The sequence below is a fragment of the Mirounga leonina genome, unplaced genomic scaffold (genome assembly GCF_011800145.1).
Source record: "Mirounga leonina isolate KUSES-001 unplaced genomic scaffold, KU_Mleo_1.0 Mir_151, whole genome shotgun sequence".
Lineage (NCBI taxonomy): Eukaryota > Metazoa > Chordata > Mammalia > Carnivora > Phocidae > Mirounga > Mirounga leonina.
Window position 1 is genome coordinate 37,575,365 of NW_023270377.1, and position 17,133 is coordinate 37,592,497.

General features: G+C 36.2%; 1 protein-coding gene across 2 annotated transcripts in view; it reads right to left on the minus strand.

Moving 5' to 3' along the window:
- CCDC150 (coiled-coil domain containing 150) overlaps nt 1-17,133 on the minus strand; it is a 77,495-nt gene that overhangs the window by 45,702 nt on the left and 14,660 nt on the right. For both annotated transcript variants that reach the window (XM_035007489.1, XM_035007488.1), the window contains 6 exons: nt 15,164-15,280; nt 13,944-14,073; nt 11,045-11,088; nt 9,617-9,709; nt 5,703-5,810; nt 150-274 (listed from right to left, as the gene is read on the minus strand). In XM_035007489.1, coding sequence (XP_034863380.1) covers nt 150-274; nt 5,703-5,810; nt 9,617-9,709; nt 11,045-11,088; nt 13,944-14,073; nt 15,164-15,280 — 617 coding nt within the window. The remainder of the gene's footprint in view (nt 1-149; nt 275-5,702; nt 5,811-9,616; nt 9,710-11,044; nt 11,089-13,943; nt 14,074-15,163; nt 15,281-17,133) is intronic.

Here is a 17,133-nt window from a genome sequence, read left to right on the forward strand (position 1 = left end):
GTTCTAACAAGACTAGTTCCTTGGGGGCAAAGCCTTTATTTTATCTTTGTGTCTGGCCCAAGAAAAGCAGAATGAAACGTTTCCATTAAAGATAAGAAATCAAATGCAAGAACAAAAGATACAGAAGAAGTTGCCTATAGTTTACTTACAGATGTGCCTGGAGTTGGATTTTCTCATTCTGAACAGTCTGTAGCTCAGTAGCGATATTGGCATGGGCTGCATCCAGGAGTAAGTTTTGTTCTTGAAATGTCTGTGTCATCATTTTCTGCCCTACCTGAGTTTTGGAAGTAATATTAAAAGCTGAGACGCCAGAAAGTCATTTAATAGGGTACCACTGAAATTAACCAATCAAATATACTGAATTAGCTTATGAAAGACCAATTTTTATATAAATAAAACCTCTTTTTATTTAATGTTCAGCTTTCTCTTTGTCCCCACTCTGTCCTGACCACAATTCTATCATTTTACAGCTCTACCAGCCAACAGTGAAGATGCATTATTTATTTTTATTTTTTTTAAAAGATTTCTTTTATTTATTTGACAAAGAGAGACACAGCGAGAGAGGGAACACAAGCAGGGGCAGTGGGAGAGGGACAAGCAGGCTTCCCGCGGAGCAGGGAGCCTGATGCGGGGCTCGATCCCAGGACCCTGGATCATGACCTGAGCCGAAGGCAGACACTTAACGACTGAGCCACCCAGGCGCCCCTGAAGATGCATTATTTACCCAGCCTGTTGCAAAATTTATAAAACTCTTAACATGAACATATTTTTAGATATAAAATTCTACTAGGAATATTTTGATACTTTAAAATTTCAATATGATACATATTTTATTTTTAAAAAACATCAATGTGTATAAAGTGAAAAGATCTCTTCACTTATACTCCCCCCCCTTAAAATAATCTCACTCTCCAGGGACAATCATGTTAATAATTTGGTGTGAATTCTTTTGAAAATACTTTAAATTGCACTCAGATACTGTTACAGAAGAAAGACTATATGGCAATACCTAGGAAATACTGTGGGTTCACTTCCAGACCACCACAATAAAGTGAATAGTACAATAAAGCCAGTCAAATAATTTTTTGTTTCCCATTGCATATACAAGTTATAGTCTATTAAGTGTGTAGTAGCATTATGTCTTAAAAAAACGTACATAATTTAAAAATACTTTTTTGTGAAAAAATGCTAACCATCATCTGAGTTCTCAGTGAGTCATAATCTTTTTGCTGGTGGAGGGTCTTGCCTTGGTGTTGATGGCTGCTGACTTATCAGGGTGGTGGTTGCTGAAGGTTAGGGTAGTTGTGGCAGTTTCTTAAAACAAGACAACAATGAAGTTTACCACATTGATTGTCTCTCCCCTTCATGAGCGATTTCTCTGTAGCATGTGATGCTGTTTGGACAGCATTTTATCCACAGGAGAACTTCCTTCAAAATGGGAGTCAATCCTCTCAAACTCTGCTGCTGCTTTATCAACTAAGCCTACATAATATTCTAAATGCTCTGTTGTATTTCAGCATCTTCACCAGGAGTAGGTTAAGAAACCACTTTCTTTGCTCATCCATAAAAAGCAACTCCTCATTCATTCAGGTTTTATCATGAGATTGTACCAATTCAGTCACATCTTCAAGCTCTTCTATTTCTAGTTCTCTTACGATTTCCGCTATATCAGCAAGTACATCCTCCACTGAAGTCTTGAAGCCCTCAAGGGCATCAATGAGGGTTGAAAACCCTTTCTTCAAAATTCCTGTGAGTGTTGATGTTTTGGCCTCTTACCATGAATCACAAATGTTCTTAAAGGCATCTAGAATGGTGAATCCTTTCCAAAGGTTTTCAATTTCCTTTGCCCAGATCCATCCGAGTAATCACTATCTATGGCAGCTATAGCTTTGTGAAATAGATTTCTTAAATAATAAGACTAGAAAATTGAAATTACTCCTTGGTTCATGGATTGAAGAACAGATGTTGCGTTAGCAGGCATGAAAACATTAATCTCGTCCATCTCTATCAGAGCTCTTGGGTGACCAAGTACGTTGTCAATGAGTGGTAATATTTTGAAAGGAATCTTTTTTCTGAGCATTAGGTCTCAACAGTGGGCTTAAAATTTTCAGTAAATCATGTTGTAACCAGATGTGCTATCATCCAGGCTTTGTTGTTCCATTTATAGAGCACAGGCAGAGTAGATTTAGCACAATTCTTAAGGGTCTTAGGATTTTCAGAATGGTCAAGGAACACTGGCTTCAACTTAAAGTCACCAGCCGCATTAGCCCCAAACAAAGAGCCAGCTTTGCTCTTTCTCTTCAACGAGTTGGCCAAGCAGCAGATGCACAGATGCAGATTTTTGCGAAGACTCTGACCCTCACTCTGACCCTATAGATTGTGCCCAATGACACCATTTAGAACGTCAAAGCCAAGGGGTGCCTTGATGGCTCCGTCGGTTAAGTGTCTGATTCTTGCTTTCAACTCAAGTCATGATCTCAGGGTCGTGAGATTGAGGCCCAGGTCAGGGCTCTGCGCTGAGCGTGGAGCCTGCTTAAGAATCTCTCTCTCCAGGGCGCCTGGGTGGCTCAGTTGGTTAAGCGACTGCCTTCGGCTCAGGTCATGATCCTGGAGTCCCGGGATCAAGTCCCGCATCGGGCTCCCTGCTCAGCGGGGGGTCTGCTTCTCCCTCTAACCCTCTTCCCTCTCGTGCTCTCTGTCTCTCATTCTCTCTCTCTCAAATAAATAAATAAAATCTTTAAAAAAAAAAAAAAAAAGAATCTCTCTCTCTGGGATGCCTGGGTGGCTCAGTCAGCTAAGTGTCTGCCTTTAGCTCAGGTCATGATCCTGGAGTCCCAGGATGACACCCCACGTTGGGCTCCCTGCTCAGCAGGGAGTCTGCTTCTCCCTCTTCCTCTGCCCCTCCCCTCATTCCTGCTCTCACTTGCTAACAGATAAAATCTTAAAAAAAAAAAAGATTCTCTCTCCCTCTCTTTCCCTGCTCTAAAAAAAAAAAAAAAGTCAAAGCCAAAGTCCAAGACAAGGAGTGCATCCCCCAACTAGCAGTATCTGATTTTTGCAGGCAAACAGTTAGAGGATGGCTGCACTCTCTGAGACTACAATATCCAGAAAGAGTTCACCCTGTAGTGGGTGCTTTGTCTGTGGGGCTGCATCATCACATCATCGAACCTTCCCTCCTCTAGCTCACACTGTCACAACTGGGACATGATTACCTGCTCCAAGTGTTATGCTTGCCTGCAGCCCCGCGCTGTCAATTGCTGCAAGAAGCGCAGTCACACCAACAACCTGTGCCCCAAGAGGATGGTCAACTAAGGCCCTTCCATCAGCTTTTCCTTTGCCCACAGGGCAGCCTCCTGCCCGAGCCCCGTGGCCTGTAGCTTCAATAAAGTTTCCCTTACATTGAGTGGGAGGGAAAAAACAACAACAACAAAGCGCCTGTTTTGAAGCCAGGCACTGACTTCCTCTCTAGCTATGAAAATCCTAAAGGCATCTTCCAATGGCATCTGTTGTTTAATGTAGCCACCTTCATTAATTATCCTCTTGATCTTCTGGAGAACTTGCTGCAGCTTCTACATCAGCACTTGCTTCACCTTGCACTTTTATGTTATGGAGATGGCTTCTGTCCTTAAACCTCATGAACTACCCTGCTAGCTTCCAACTCTTCTTCTGCAGCTTCCTCACCTCTCTCAGCCTTCATGGAATTGAAGAGCTCTGGATTCAGCTTTGGTCTAAGGGAATGTTATAGATGGATTGATCTTCTATCCAGATTACTAAAACTTTCTCCGTATCAGCAATAAGGCTGTTTCACTTTCTCATCATTCATGCGTTCACTGGAGTAGCATTTTTAATTTCCTTCAACAGCTTTTCCTTTGCCTTCACAACTTGGCTACATGTTTGGTGCAAGAGGCCTATCTTGGCTTTTGACATGCCTTCTTCACTAAGCTTAATCATTTCTAGTTTTTGATTTATAATAAGAGATGTGAAACACTTCCTTTCATGTGAACACTTAGAGACCATTGTAGGGGTTATTAACTGGCCTAATTTCAATATTGTTGGGTCTCAGGAAATAGGAGGTCTAAGAAGAGGGAGAGGTATGGGGAAAAGCCAGTCAAAGCAGCCAGAACACACACATTTTTTAAGTTTACCATCTTAAATGGGCATGATTTGTCGTGCCTCAAAACAATTACAATAATACATCAAAGATCACTGATCACAGATCACCAGAACAAAAATAATGATGAAAAAGCTTGAAATGCCGTGAGAAGTACCAAAATGTGACAAAGAGACACAAAATGAGCAAATGCTGTTAACAAATGGCACCAACAGACCTACTAGATGCAGGACTACCACAAACCTTCAAGTTGTAAAAAATGCAATTATCTGCAAAGCACAATAAAACAACGTATGCCTGTAATTGTTTTGTATAATTTATTTCCTCTGGCTCACCATTTTGGACTTCTCAAACATAACATTTTTATTTTATTTTATTTATTTTATTTTTTTCAAACATAACATTTTTAGACACATCCCTTCTACCTACAATTTATAAAGCTTTTGCAAATATAGTAGATATTAACAATTACTTCTGTAAACATATTTTAAAACACTTTTATCTTAATACTTGATTGCAAAGCAAACCTTCACACCTTTGGAAAATAAAATCCCATTTGTGTAACATTTCAAAGTTAAAAAATGTTTGTGACAGTGTGAATTACATGTCACATTATTCTACTAAATTGTTAATCCATGAAAGTAGGGATTTTGTCTTGTTTACCACTATAATCCCATCTAGACCTAGCATCATACCTGCGCAGAGTAAACACTAAGTGCTTGTTGAATTAATGAAAAATATTTATTATCTGTTATGTGCAGTGGGAAGCACTATGGGAAATAGCAAAGATGTATAAGATGATGCCCCAGTTCTAGGAAGCTCACAATGTTATCCAGGAAATGAGCCATGCTTATAAACTGCTACAGAATGCAAAATAGAGAGGCAGCATAATGTAACAATTGAAAGCACTGACTCTGCAGTCAGACCTTGGTTTCAATCCAGCTCTACCCCTTACGAGGTATGTGACTTCAGGCAAGTTGATATACTTCTCTAAACCTCATTTTCCTTATTTATAAGATGAGGATAATCAATATCCCTTTACATACTGGCTGCTAGAATTAAAGGAGGTAATATATGTAAAATCATTAGTATAATGCATGGTATATAGTAAGTATGCTCCCCAAAAAGTGAGAACTATTATTATGAGAGTCTGTTTAATGTCCTAGGAGTAGGAGTTAACAGAGAAAACTCATTCCCTCTGGTTTGAGTAAGCAAGCTTCCTGATGAATTTGAGTCTTAAAGAATAAACAGAATTTCAAATAGCTGAAGATGAAACAAAGACCATTCTCAGTAGAGGAAATGGCATAAGCAAAATGGGAAACCACAGGTGTTTGAGGAAATGGTATTTGGAACAGGTAATTACTTTTCTTAAAGTAATGGTATTTGAGAAGAAACCATTAAGAAAGGACTGAGTATAAGGCTAAATGGCCCCCTGATGAAAACTGAAAACCACTAATGAAAAAATAATTCAGTAAATTTCTTGGAACTGTTAAAATATTTTATTTACCCACTTGGTCACACATTTCCTAATTTCTTAGCCAAGGAGTCTTCTTGTGATTCTATCAGAAATTGACTAGTATTAAATGAATACCTGCAGAATGGCTTGATGGTTGGCAATAATTCTGGCATTTTCCATACTAACAGTCTCAAGCATGCTGTTCAGCTCTGAACACTTTCTAGTCAGCTGGTCATTCGAAACCTAAGATGATATGTACAGCAAGTCATAGATCTCTCCAGTAAATATTTTTACTTGCCATATTTTTAATGATGGTATAGTATTTCACTCTGTATGTGAACCTAATTTATTTAACTTATCTCCAACTGATATTTCATTAGGTAATACCTTCAAATATTTGGAGTCAACACCCCACATAATTCTAAATCAAAATGTTCATCTGGTGGAGCAACTGAAGCATTCAACAGTTTACTGATCTCCTGTTCACAATTTTGAACACTGGTGAGACAGAGCGAGATATATATGGAATGGACTTTACAATGTAGATGCCTAGCCAATATTACAGAAATTCATTCCTAAAATTAGATGAGCATTCATAATTGTTTAGCTAATAATACAAACTGTCTAAGCTCTTTTACCACCAATTACAGTATCCATAAAAGCAAAATATAGGTAATTGTACCTTTTCACAAGACAGATCATCCAAAACAAAAGCCTTTTGTGCAACAAATTTATCAGATAATTTTGTTGTCTTTTTGATATTTGAAATTTTTATTCCTGAGGAAAACATTTATCTTATTTAACAGTTATTTTTGCAAAGTGTATTTGTCAAGGATTTTTTTTTTTTTTTTTTTAGGTTTAAGCCCAATAGAGGGCTTGAACTCATGACCCTGAGATCAAGACCTGAGCTAAGATCAAGAATCAGACACTCAACAGAATGAGCCACCCAGGCACCCCAAGGATCTTATCTTTTATTTTATTATTGTTTTTTAAAGATTTTATTTATTTGACAGAGAGAGACAGCGAGAGAGAGAGAGCACAAGCAGGGGGAGTGGGAGAGGGAGAAGCAGGCTCCCCACTGAGCAGGGAGCCCGATGGTGGGGCTCGATCCCAGCACCCTGGAATCATGACCCAAGCTGAAGGCAGACACTTAACGACTGAGCCACCCAGGCGCCCCAGATCTTATCTTTTAATGAACAAGTTCTTCAAGGATGGGGATAAATAACTCTATAGGATCAATTAAAAAAAAAAAACACTCAAAAAATGATAACAAGAAAGTAAAGAAATGAAAAACTATCTGGGAAGCATAAGTGGTAGTATAGTAAAGAAGTAAGGAACACATTCAGAGCATTTTAAAATTATAACCAGATGTACAAACTATTCACCAAGGAATACCTAGAGTTAAGACAGAGATGAACTCCTGATCCTTGAAAAGAATAATTTTCTTTGGAGCCAGAATGCCTAAGCTCAAATTCTAACTCTGCCATTTATTACCTATGTTATTGAACTTCTCTGTATATCAACTTCCTTATCATTAAAATGAGAATAATAAGTTTCTATAGTAGTGCTATTACAAGCATTACAATTTGTTAGTAACATAAGGTGCTTACAATTATGCCTGGAACATAGAATGGGTTTGGTAAAGGTTAATTACTACTACCATAGCAAGAGTAGTAATTTTCATTATTATTTTATAAAATAACACATTTCTTTTTTTTCTTTTTTTTTTTTAGGTTTTATTTATTTATTTGACAGAGAGAGAGACATAGCGAGAGAGGGAACACAAGCAGGGGGAGTAGGAAAGGGAGAAGCAGGCTTCCTGAGGAGCAGGGAGCCTGATGTGGGGCTCGATCCCAGGACCCTGAGATCATGACCTGAGCCGAAGGCAGACGCTTAACGACTGAGCCACCCAGGCGCCCCACACATTTATTTTCTATTTTCTTTATCATAGAGAGAGCACAGCAACATTATGATCCCAACACTGAAGTAATCAAATTGTACTAACAAAAAGTTCTTTTAAGTGATTAATACCATTTCACTGACCCTATGAGAAATAACTTGTTTGCCTGCATACACACACACACACACACACACACAAATAACATCAGCTAAATTTGGCAACCACCATCCCACAGGAAATATTTACACATAACTCTAAAATCTGGCAAGCACTTATTATGTTCCTACTGTGCTGTTTGTTATAAAAGATACAAAGAAAGTGTAAGCATAGCCAGTGGCACTGAACTGCTTAGTTCATAGGTGTAGATTAAAGTTATATATTTAACGAGTAAATTATAAAGCAAACAAAGACAAAATGTAAATTAGTGCATGATTTAGCAGTGTATCTCATATACTTATGTGTCATAGGAGATTTGGTGAAATGGGAAATGTAGTTAATGTGATAATGGTTCATAGATGAAATAGATTTTATGAAAATAAAAAATTTGGGTGATGGCAATGGTATGAATTTATACAATTAGAATCAATCTTCGTTCTTGGTTTTTTAATTGAATAAAATTATGTAACATGTAAACACAAAAATGGGAAGATTTACCTGTGCTTTTTGTGATGGGGAAAGGACAATTTCGTCAATAAATGGTGTTGGAAAAACTGTACAGGCACATGCAAAAGAATGAAACTAGACCACTGTCTTGTACCATACATAAAAATTAATTCAAAATGGATCAAAGACTTGAACATAAGACCTGAAACCATAAAACTTCTAGGAAAAAACATAGGTAATTTTCTTGGTCTCACACCAAAAGCAAAAATAAACCAGTGGGACTATATCAAACTAAAAAGCTTCTGCACAGCAAAGGAAACTTCCATCAACAAAATGAGAAAGCAATCTACTGAATGGGAGAAAATATTGGCAATCATACATCAATATCATATGTCTAATAAGAGATTAATATCCAAAATATATAAAGAACCTATACAACTCAGTAGCTTTAAAAAAATCTGATTAAAAAATGGGCCAAAGAGCTGAACAGACATTTTTCAAAGAAGACATACAGATGGCCAACAGGTACATGAAAAGATGTTCAACATCACTAATCATCAGGCAAATGCAAATCAAAATCACAATGAGATATCACCTCACACCTATGAGAATGGTGATTACCAAAAAGACAAGAAATAACGAGTATTGGAGAGGATGTGGAGAAAAAGGAATCCTTGGGCACTGTTGAAGGGAATGTAAATTGATACAGCCACTGTGGAAAACAGTACTGAGGTTTCTCAAAAAGTTAAAACTAAAACCACCATATGACCCAGCAATTCCACTTCAGGGTATTCTTCTGAAGAAAACAAAAATACTAATTCAAAAAGACAACTGCAACCCTACATTCACTGCAGCATTATTTACAATAGACAAGATAGGGAAATGACCTAAGTGTCCATCGATAGATGAACGGATAAAGAAAATGTGGTATGTGTGTGTATATAGATAGATACAGATATTATTCAGCCACAAAAAAGAATTTACTTTTGCCATTTGCAACAACATGGATGGACCTTGAGTGCATACTAAATGAAATATGTCAACCAGAGGAAGAAAACACCATATAATCTCACTATGTGGAATCTTAAAAAAACAAAAAACAAAATACCAAGTTCACACAGGTGGGTGCCAGAGGGAGGAGGTATAAGGGATGGGAGAAAGTGGTGACAGGGGTCAAAAGGTATAAACTTCTCGTTAGAAAATGAATGAGTCATGGGGATATACTGTACAGCATGATGACTATAGTTAATAACACTGTATTGCATATTTGAAAGTTGTTAAGAGAGTGGATCTTAAAAGTACTCGTCACAAGAAAAAAAAAATTTTAACTATATATAGTGATGGATGTTAACTAGAATTATTGTGATCACTTTGCAATGTATACAAATACTGACTCATTATGTTGTATACCTGAAATATAATATTATATGCCAATTATACCTATCATGATGGTATGAATTAATATAATCAGGATTAATTTGTTCTTGGTTCCTTAATTAAACAAAATAAAGTAACATCTAAAAACTATAGAAATGGTAAGATCTACCTGTGCTTTTTCTGATGTTTCATGAAGGGATACTATTTCAGACCTCAAAAATCCATTTTCTTCATGTTCCTTGTTGAAAGACCTCTGCACATTCTATAAGAGCAAAAACAATAATAAGTTCTCTCCTTTTTTTACATGTAAGAGCTATTACGAATATCTCTATCAAAATACCTGTTCTGTATTTTGGCTACTATGAGTTCAAGTTCTTTTTTTCTTCTTTTTTTTTAATTATGTTCAATTAGTCAACATATAGTACATAATTAGTTTTTGATGTTGTGTTCAAAGATTCGTTAGTTGCATATAACACCCAGTGCTCTAGTACTAATGATATATATAGATAAGTGTCTTGTAAAGAATTTTTAAAAATCTTGATATCTTCAACTCTCAAACTTCTCTTTTTAAATAAATTATAAAATTGTTTATTAAAAATGTTCTCATATGGAATTTCAAACTGGAAAGAATTTGCCTAAAACCATGCTGTAAATATTTAACTAGCATCCTCAAGTCAAGAAAGTTCTGCTAAGACGAATATTTGTTAGTTTATATTATAAACACATTATTTTCCCTAAGCAGTTAAGATCATTTGTGATTTCAAAGAAACACATTCAAAGATCTTTTAAAGTTTTAAGTACGTGAACATGTTTTCATCAAGGAATACCTGGGTGTGGAGCAAAAGAAAACACCTTTGCTCTAAAAACAAAACAAACAAACAAACAGGTGACAGGGATGTGAGTTGTGGGTTAGGCTTTCCCTAACAGGTAGTTATTGAAATGGGGAATGGCAAAGTGCAAGTCCTCTCCCTATGGAGAGAGGACCTCTCTTCTATTTTTCCAGAAGAAGCATCTCAAGGCTTAACGTAAACATCACCTACTACAGGATGAGATAGAACCCAGAAAAATTATTCCAAACAGGATCTACACATTAAGGTTGATTTAGAAATGTATTAAGATATAAATGTGGTAATAGTTCTTTTTTTCATTTTTTACTGTGGTAAAATATAAATAACATAAAATTTCCCATTTTAATCATTTTTACATGTACAGTTTACTTAAGAATATTTGTGTTAATTTCAGTGGCATTAAGTATATTCACATTGTTGTGCAACCATCGCTACCAAAAAGTAGTTAATATTTCTTATATTTCATAAAAAACTTTTTCATAACAATTATTTTGCAATAAAGATAAAATGCAAATTAGTCTCATAATTTTTGCTAATTCATCTTTTTATCAAACCGCAATAACCTGCGTGAAATGATTTCCTAATACCCAGTTGACAACAGGTCTGAATATACAACTCATTTGCACTGCAACTTTTTTCTAATAAAGACTTCAGGAGAACCAGAACAATTGTAAACCAACACAAGTGAGGAAATACTACTTAGTGAGAGAGGAAAGAACATCTCTGAACTTTACAACCTCAAAACTCACCGTATTTTCTTCAACCAACTTGGAAATGAGCTCATCTCTAGAAACTAAAAACAAAGAGTCCACATAACTATGGTAATAATAACTTACTACAGCGACATTGAAATCACACAGTATCATCTCCTGGAGCAGCTTGCTTTTTTTCCCCAGTCTGTATGTTGTGTAAATAAGGAGAATGCAAATATTTCTACCATATGTTTATAGACTGGAAATTAAGTCATGAAATTATCAAGAAAATAGTCCACAGTCACGTGCAATTGTCAATGAGGTCATATTTTACTCCAGGCATAGAGGTTGATGCGTCTGAGGGATTTTAAAGTGGAGAGGCACCTGATCAAAAGCTTTTTGTTAGAGAGAACACTCTAACAGAGGCTCAATAAGGAAGAGGATATCAGTTTAGTAGCTGTGCAGTAACCAAAGTATAAAACAATGAAAGCTGGGCGCCTGGGTGGCTCAGTTGGTTAAGCGACTGCCTTCGGCTCAGGTCATGATCCTGGAGTCCCGGGATCGAGTCCCGCACCGGGCTCCCTGCTTGGCAGGGGGTCTGCTTCTCCCTCTCCCGCTCCTCCCTCTTGTGCTCTCTCTCTCTCTCTCTCACTCTCAAATAAATAAATAAAATCTTTAATAAAAACAAAAAACAAAAAACAAAAAACAATGAAAGCTGGCTCTAAGGGAAGGACAATGAAGATGCAAAGGGAAAACACGCTCCAGAAATAACAAGAAGGGAGAACTGTCAGGACTTGGCTGGCGGCTGGCTGCTGGGGTAAAGGCAATAGATGAGTCAAGGAGAGTATCCAGTGTCCAGATTTAAGCAATGGAGTGGGTGGCAGACTCTTCAACTAAATAGGAAACACAGGACAAGGAGCAGGTTCGGGGGACAGAATGAGTAAGAATGATTGCAATATTTAAGTATTCACCGTGTGTTTTGAGGTATCTGTAAGGCATCCATATATAGATGTTTAGTTGGCAGTAAGATACCATCTGGAGCTCAGGAAGATGATTTTATGTGGGAAAAAAAAAAGATTTGAAACCACCCAGAGAGTATATACAGTGAAAATAAAACCAAAGAGAGAAACAGGGGAACAGTTTGGCATCGTATACCAACAGCCCAAAGTAAACTTCTCTGACAGTAACGTTTTGGCTTCATGCAAAATGCATAAAGATTCATTAGTTTTGTTTCACTTAAATATTCTAAAGCCAGAAAATTACAAAACACATAGAAACTCACATTTTATGTAGGATATAGTCAGAAAAACTATACTTTTTGAATATATAAGTCCAAGACTCATTTCAAATACAGTAAATGCTAATTTAAAATATGTGAAGGATAAAAAGATCATTATATGATCTATTCTAAAAATTCCAGTAATCAAAGTAAGAATGAAAGGGGAGTGTTTATCTTACGTGGGAGGACAATCTCATCACCTTAGTGTGTGTGTATAAAAGTTTATTGCTAATAATTACATTTTTAAATTCATTAAAGCAAATATCTAGAGGCATTTCTTTTATTAACCTAGTTAGCCTAACTACTGTACCTTAAAGTAATCAAATTGCATGCATGTAAAGAGTCTTTTACTCAATATGAAGCAGATAGTTGGTATTCAGACAGCTTCCTTTTCCTCGTGTTAGTTTTAATAAATGTTGTGTAATTTTCATCTTTTAAATGGTCTTCCATATATTCTTTATAAAATTCAAAACTAAAGCATTAATCCAATCAGAAAGTGACATTGAAAAAAATTACTACTATAGTAGAAAGATCTGTGTTTTACTCCCAGCTATCCTATTTGCCATAGGTCCTTGGATACAGACCTTTTTATTCTTCTATAGAATGGGGTATATTTTCTTATCTTGCTCACAAGGTTGTAAGGTCAAATGAGATAATGTGGCAGCCCCATAAAATATAATATGTATTTTTTGTAGCCACACAATCACAGGAAGATAGAAAATTATCTTGGGGCATTATCAGTGAGAACTCCATGGATAATTCACTACTCAACAACTATAAGGAAAAACAGTACTTTCTGTTAAAAGCAGAACAAAACACTGAACAGATTACTCTTTGTTCCATGCTTTTTATAATTTTCATTTCCCTTTTGGTATTCCCTGCTCTCACTACAGCCAGAGAGCATAGAAGGCACACTGGCAGGAACACTGGAGGTAGAAGATACAGGCTCAGGCATCGCTTTAACTTTGGGAAGTATGGATAGTTTAGCGTGTTACATGAGATCGTTTATGTGAAAGCTCTATGTAAACCAGGAAGTGTTACTCATGCGAAGCACTGCACTGTGATCCCTATACTTGATACTGGCTGAAACTGCTTTACAATTATGTATTAACAACAGTCAATACGACAAGGCTGATGGGTTGGAAGAACCGTGACTGAACAACATGGGATCACGGCTAGACTTACCCATTTCCTAACTCAATCACCTATAAGAACTCTGTTTACTCATCTGTAAAATGAGGACATTAAGCTCTAAGGTAACATACAACCACCCATTGCTACAAATACAGGTCAATAGAATGGCAACCTGAAAAATGATAAATGGTTAGAATCAGGTTAGCAACTATTAAAGGACTTATTTCCTTATTAATGTTCTATTATCCAATATTCAATCTAGATTTCTAGAAATCCAATGTTCCCAAGTCCACGAACACTTAAATAAACCTGAGAAAAAATTTAAATACAGAATAGTTTACAGTTAAGAGGATCAAATTCTATTTTATTACCTTTCTTTTTTCCAGTGCCACAGACAAAAAGGCAATCAACAATTTTTTACATTTCGTCCTGTGGTAAATCTCAGTAACAACGGCCTCTTCAAGAATTTCAGATCTTAAGAGTTTTTGCATGAAATCTCAAAAAAACTAACAGCAATGTAATTTCTAGCATCTATTTTCATACTTAGGTCAGACTTGAGCTGTGAGATAGAAGTCTCCAAATCTCCTTTTTTCTGTTGTTCCTGCACCAGTAATTCCTGTGTGGTCTGCATAGACCTGCGTAGGGCAATGCAGTTTTGCTGCAAGATCTGCACCTGAAATGTGTAAGAAAAACTCCTTTCTGTAAAGTAAAGATTTCTACCAAACTACCTTCGAGCACACGTGTGAGGCAGATTTTCTGATCTTAACATCACTGGAGGGAGAAGGGGAGTTTCTATGTTAAAGATTTCAGTAGGGTGCAGTGTTTTACAGTAGGGCTGTCCGACAGAACTTTCTGTACACTCTCGAACACAACATGCATCAGGCACAAGTAACTGCCGAGCACCTGAAGCGTGGCCAGAGTGGGTGAGAAATTGAATTTTTAATTTTATTTAATTTTAACTAATTTAAATTTAAATAGCCATATGTGGCTAGTAGCCACTATATTGGTAGTGCAAGTTATAGCAATAAAGGATCATTTACAAATTCCATAAGTAGGGGCGCCTGGGTGGCTCAGTAGGTTAAGTGGCTGCCTTTGGCTCAGGTCATGATCCCAGGGTCCTGGGATCGAGTCCCGCATCAGGCTCCCTGCTCAGTGGGGAGCCTGCTTCTCCTTCTCCCTTTGCTGCTACCCCTGCTTGTGCTCTCTTTCTAATAAATAAGATCTTAAAAAAAAAATGCGAAGAGGTTAAAAAACAGCAGTTGTATAAATTTAAAAAATCTTTAAAAAATAAAAAAGTGGGGGGGCGGGGCGCCTGGGTGGCAGAGGCAGTTTGGCTCAGGTCATGACCCTGGGATTGAGCCCCGCATCGGGCTCCCCACTTGGTGGGAAACCTGCTTCTCCCTCTCCCACTCCCTCTGCTTGTGTTTCCTCTCTTGCTGTCTTTGTCAAATAAATAAATAAAATATTTTAAAAAAACAAAACAAATTCCTTAAGTAAAAGCTTTTTTATAATTTTATTATGAAGGACAGCCATTGGTTAAAATAAAGATTATGTAATCCAAATATAGGTATTAGAATTTGGAACTACTAATTGCCTTGAATACTTAGAACTGAGTAGTCTAAGTTACATGTAGGTATTTCAAATAATACTACGGGCAAAAATTTAATAAATCTAGAGAAAGTTAGCAAAACTAAAGACTTACAGGTAAAATATCAGCTTTCTTTTTGGTTTCACTTCCTTGACATAAGAAGAAAAAAATCTACCTGTTTCCGTTCCACCTCCACTGTTGATTCCATTTCTTGTATTTTGAACAGCATGGTTGATGCAGATTTCTCAAGAGATTCCTTCAGGTGCTTCTCCTGAGATAGCTGTCTCCTTAGCTACAGAACAAATTGCAGTTAGGCAAGACCAAGGGAACATCACAGCAGTTTGGCAAAGATCAAACTCACCATGAAAAGTTTACCAGACATGCCATCTCACTCCCAAACATTTTTCATTCATTAATGACTACTCAGAAACAAGCTTGTGTTTCTCCCTAAGGGATAAACTACTAAGAAACAAGTAGTCAGAGTCATATCTGTTGTCCTTGTCTTCCCATTGTGTAAGTCTTTTTTCCAAATTGTGGGTCAAGATGTATTAGTAAGTTGCAAGCAGCACTTTCAAAAGGGGAAAAAAAAATATCAGAGCACAGAGCATCTAATAAAGAAGGGTAAGTAAGGCTTCATGAAATGTTTGTGTATATTATTTATGTATGGTGTTACAGTATAAAATGTATGTCTCAGTAGCCTTGTCAAAAAGAAGGTTGAAAAACACGAACATCACACCTTAGTATATACATACTTTCTGAATTTTCTGACTTTCACTTTTAACTCCTTTTTTTCCATATTTGATTACTTCATCTCCCTTTTAAAAATATTTTTTATCCCATAGGATTATAAACATACCCTTGAAAGCTGTTCCAATTGTTTTGGAATTTAAAGGTCTAAAGAAACAATGAAGTAACTGTTAAGTAGTGGATAAAACTACCACTCAAGAATTGGGGTATACTAACCTTGTTTCTCTCAATAAATGATGATGAGTTAGATAAAGATATAAAAAAGAATCTCTTTTCTCATGAGGTAAAGAGATCCTTTCAAACTTACATGGGAATTGGAGAATGCTATTCCTTTTATGAAACGATGTTAAGTAGAAGGAAATTCTGCTTTTTAAGCCCCAGTGAAGATGACCTAAGAGTACACTTTATAGCTCTTTTCCTAATTGTACATATGTTTTGCATGTGTTTTCTCTATGGATGATTTATTTTATGTTTAAAAACTTTTTAAAAAGTTGAAAGACATGGAAAGTGTGTTGGCATGAAACTTATATAACAGCCCATTTTGCAAATGTTCTGTAATATTCTTAATCATACTCCTAATAACAAACATTTAGGTTTTTCCAGTTTTTCACTATTCTAAATATTGTTCTGCAGAACATGCCTGTGAGTAAATCTTTCTTTGCATTTCTATTTCCTTAGGATAGATTCCTACAAGAGGAATCATTAGGTTAAAGGTTTAATAATGTTTAGACTTTTGATAAATTTGGTATATAATTTTCCTTCCAATTTTAGCCTATCAGTAGTATTAGAATAAATCCCATCAGTACTATGTATTGTTGTTTTCTTAAATCTTTGCTAATCTAATAAATTAAAAATAACATCTTGACAGCTTTTCATTTCTTTGGTTACTAGTGAGATTAAACATTTTCTCATATGGTTATTAGCTCTGTATATTTTCTGAGCTATTATATATTTTTTGAAATGTTAGTTGACCACTTTTTTGGGGTTTTTGTTTTTTGTTTTTAGTCAATTTTAAGTTCTTTAAAAGGAAAGATTGTTAACTCTATCTAGTTTTGCTAGGTTTTACTAGTTTTGCTTTTTGCCCCCCTTTTCTTTACATGTAGGATTTTTAATTCTTATGTGTTCAAATCTATTGAACCTTGTATAATTCTATTCCTTCATTTCAAGTTTAGAAATTCCTTCCTCATCCTTCCTCATCATTATAAGTATTACAATCTTATTAAGGATGACCATAGTTTTTACTTTTGGCTGTATTAATAATCTAATACTATAGTATCAGATTATAATTTTTTTTAAAAGATTTTATTTATTTATTTGACAGAGAGGGACACAGTGAGAGAGGGAACACAAGCAGGGGGAATGGGAGAGGGAGAAGCAGGCTTCCCGCTGAGCAGGGAG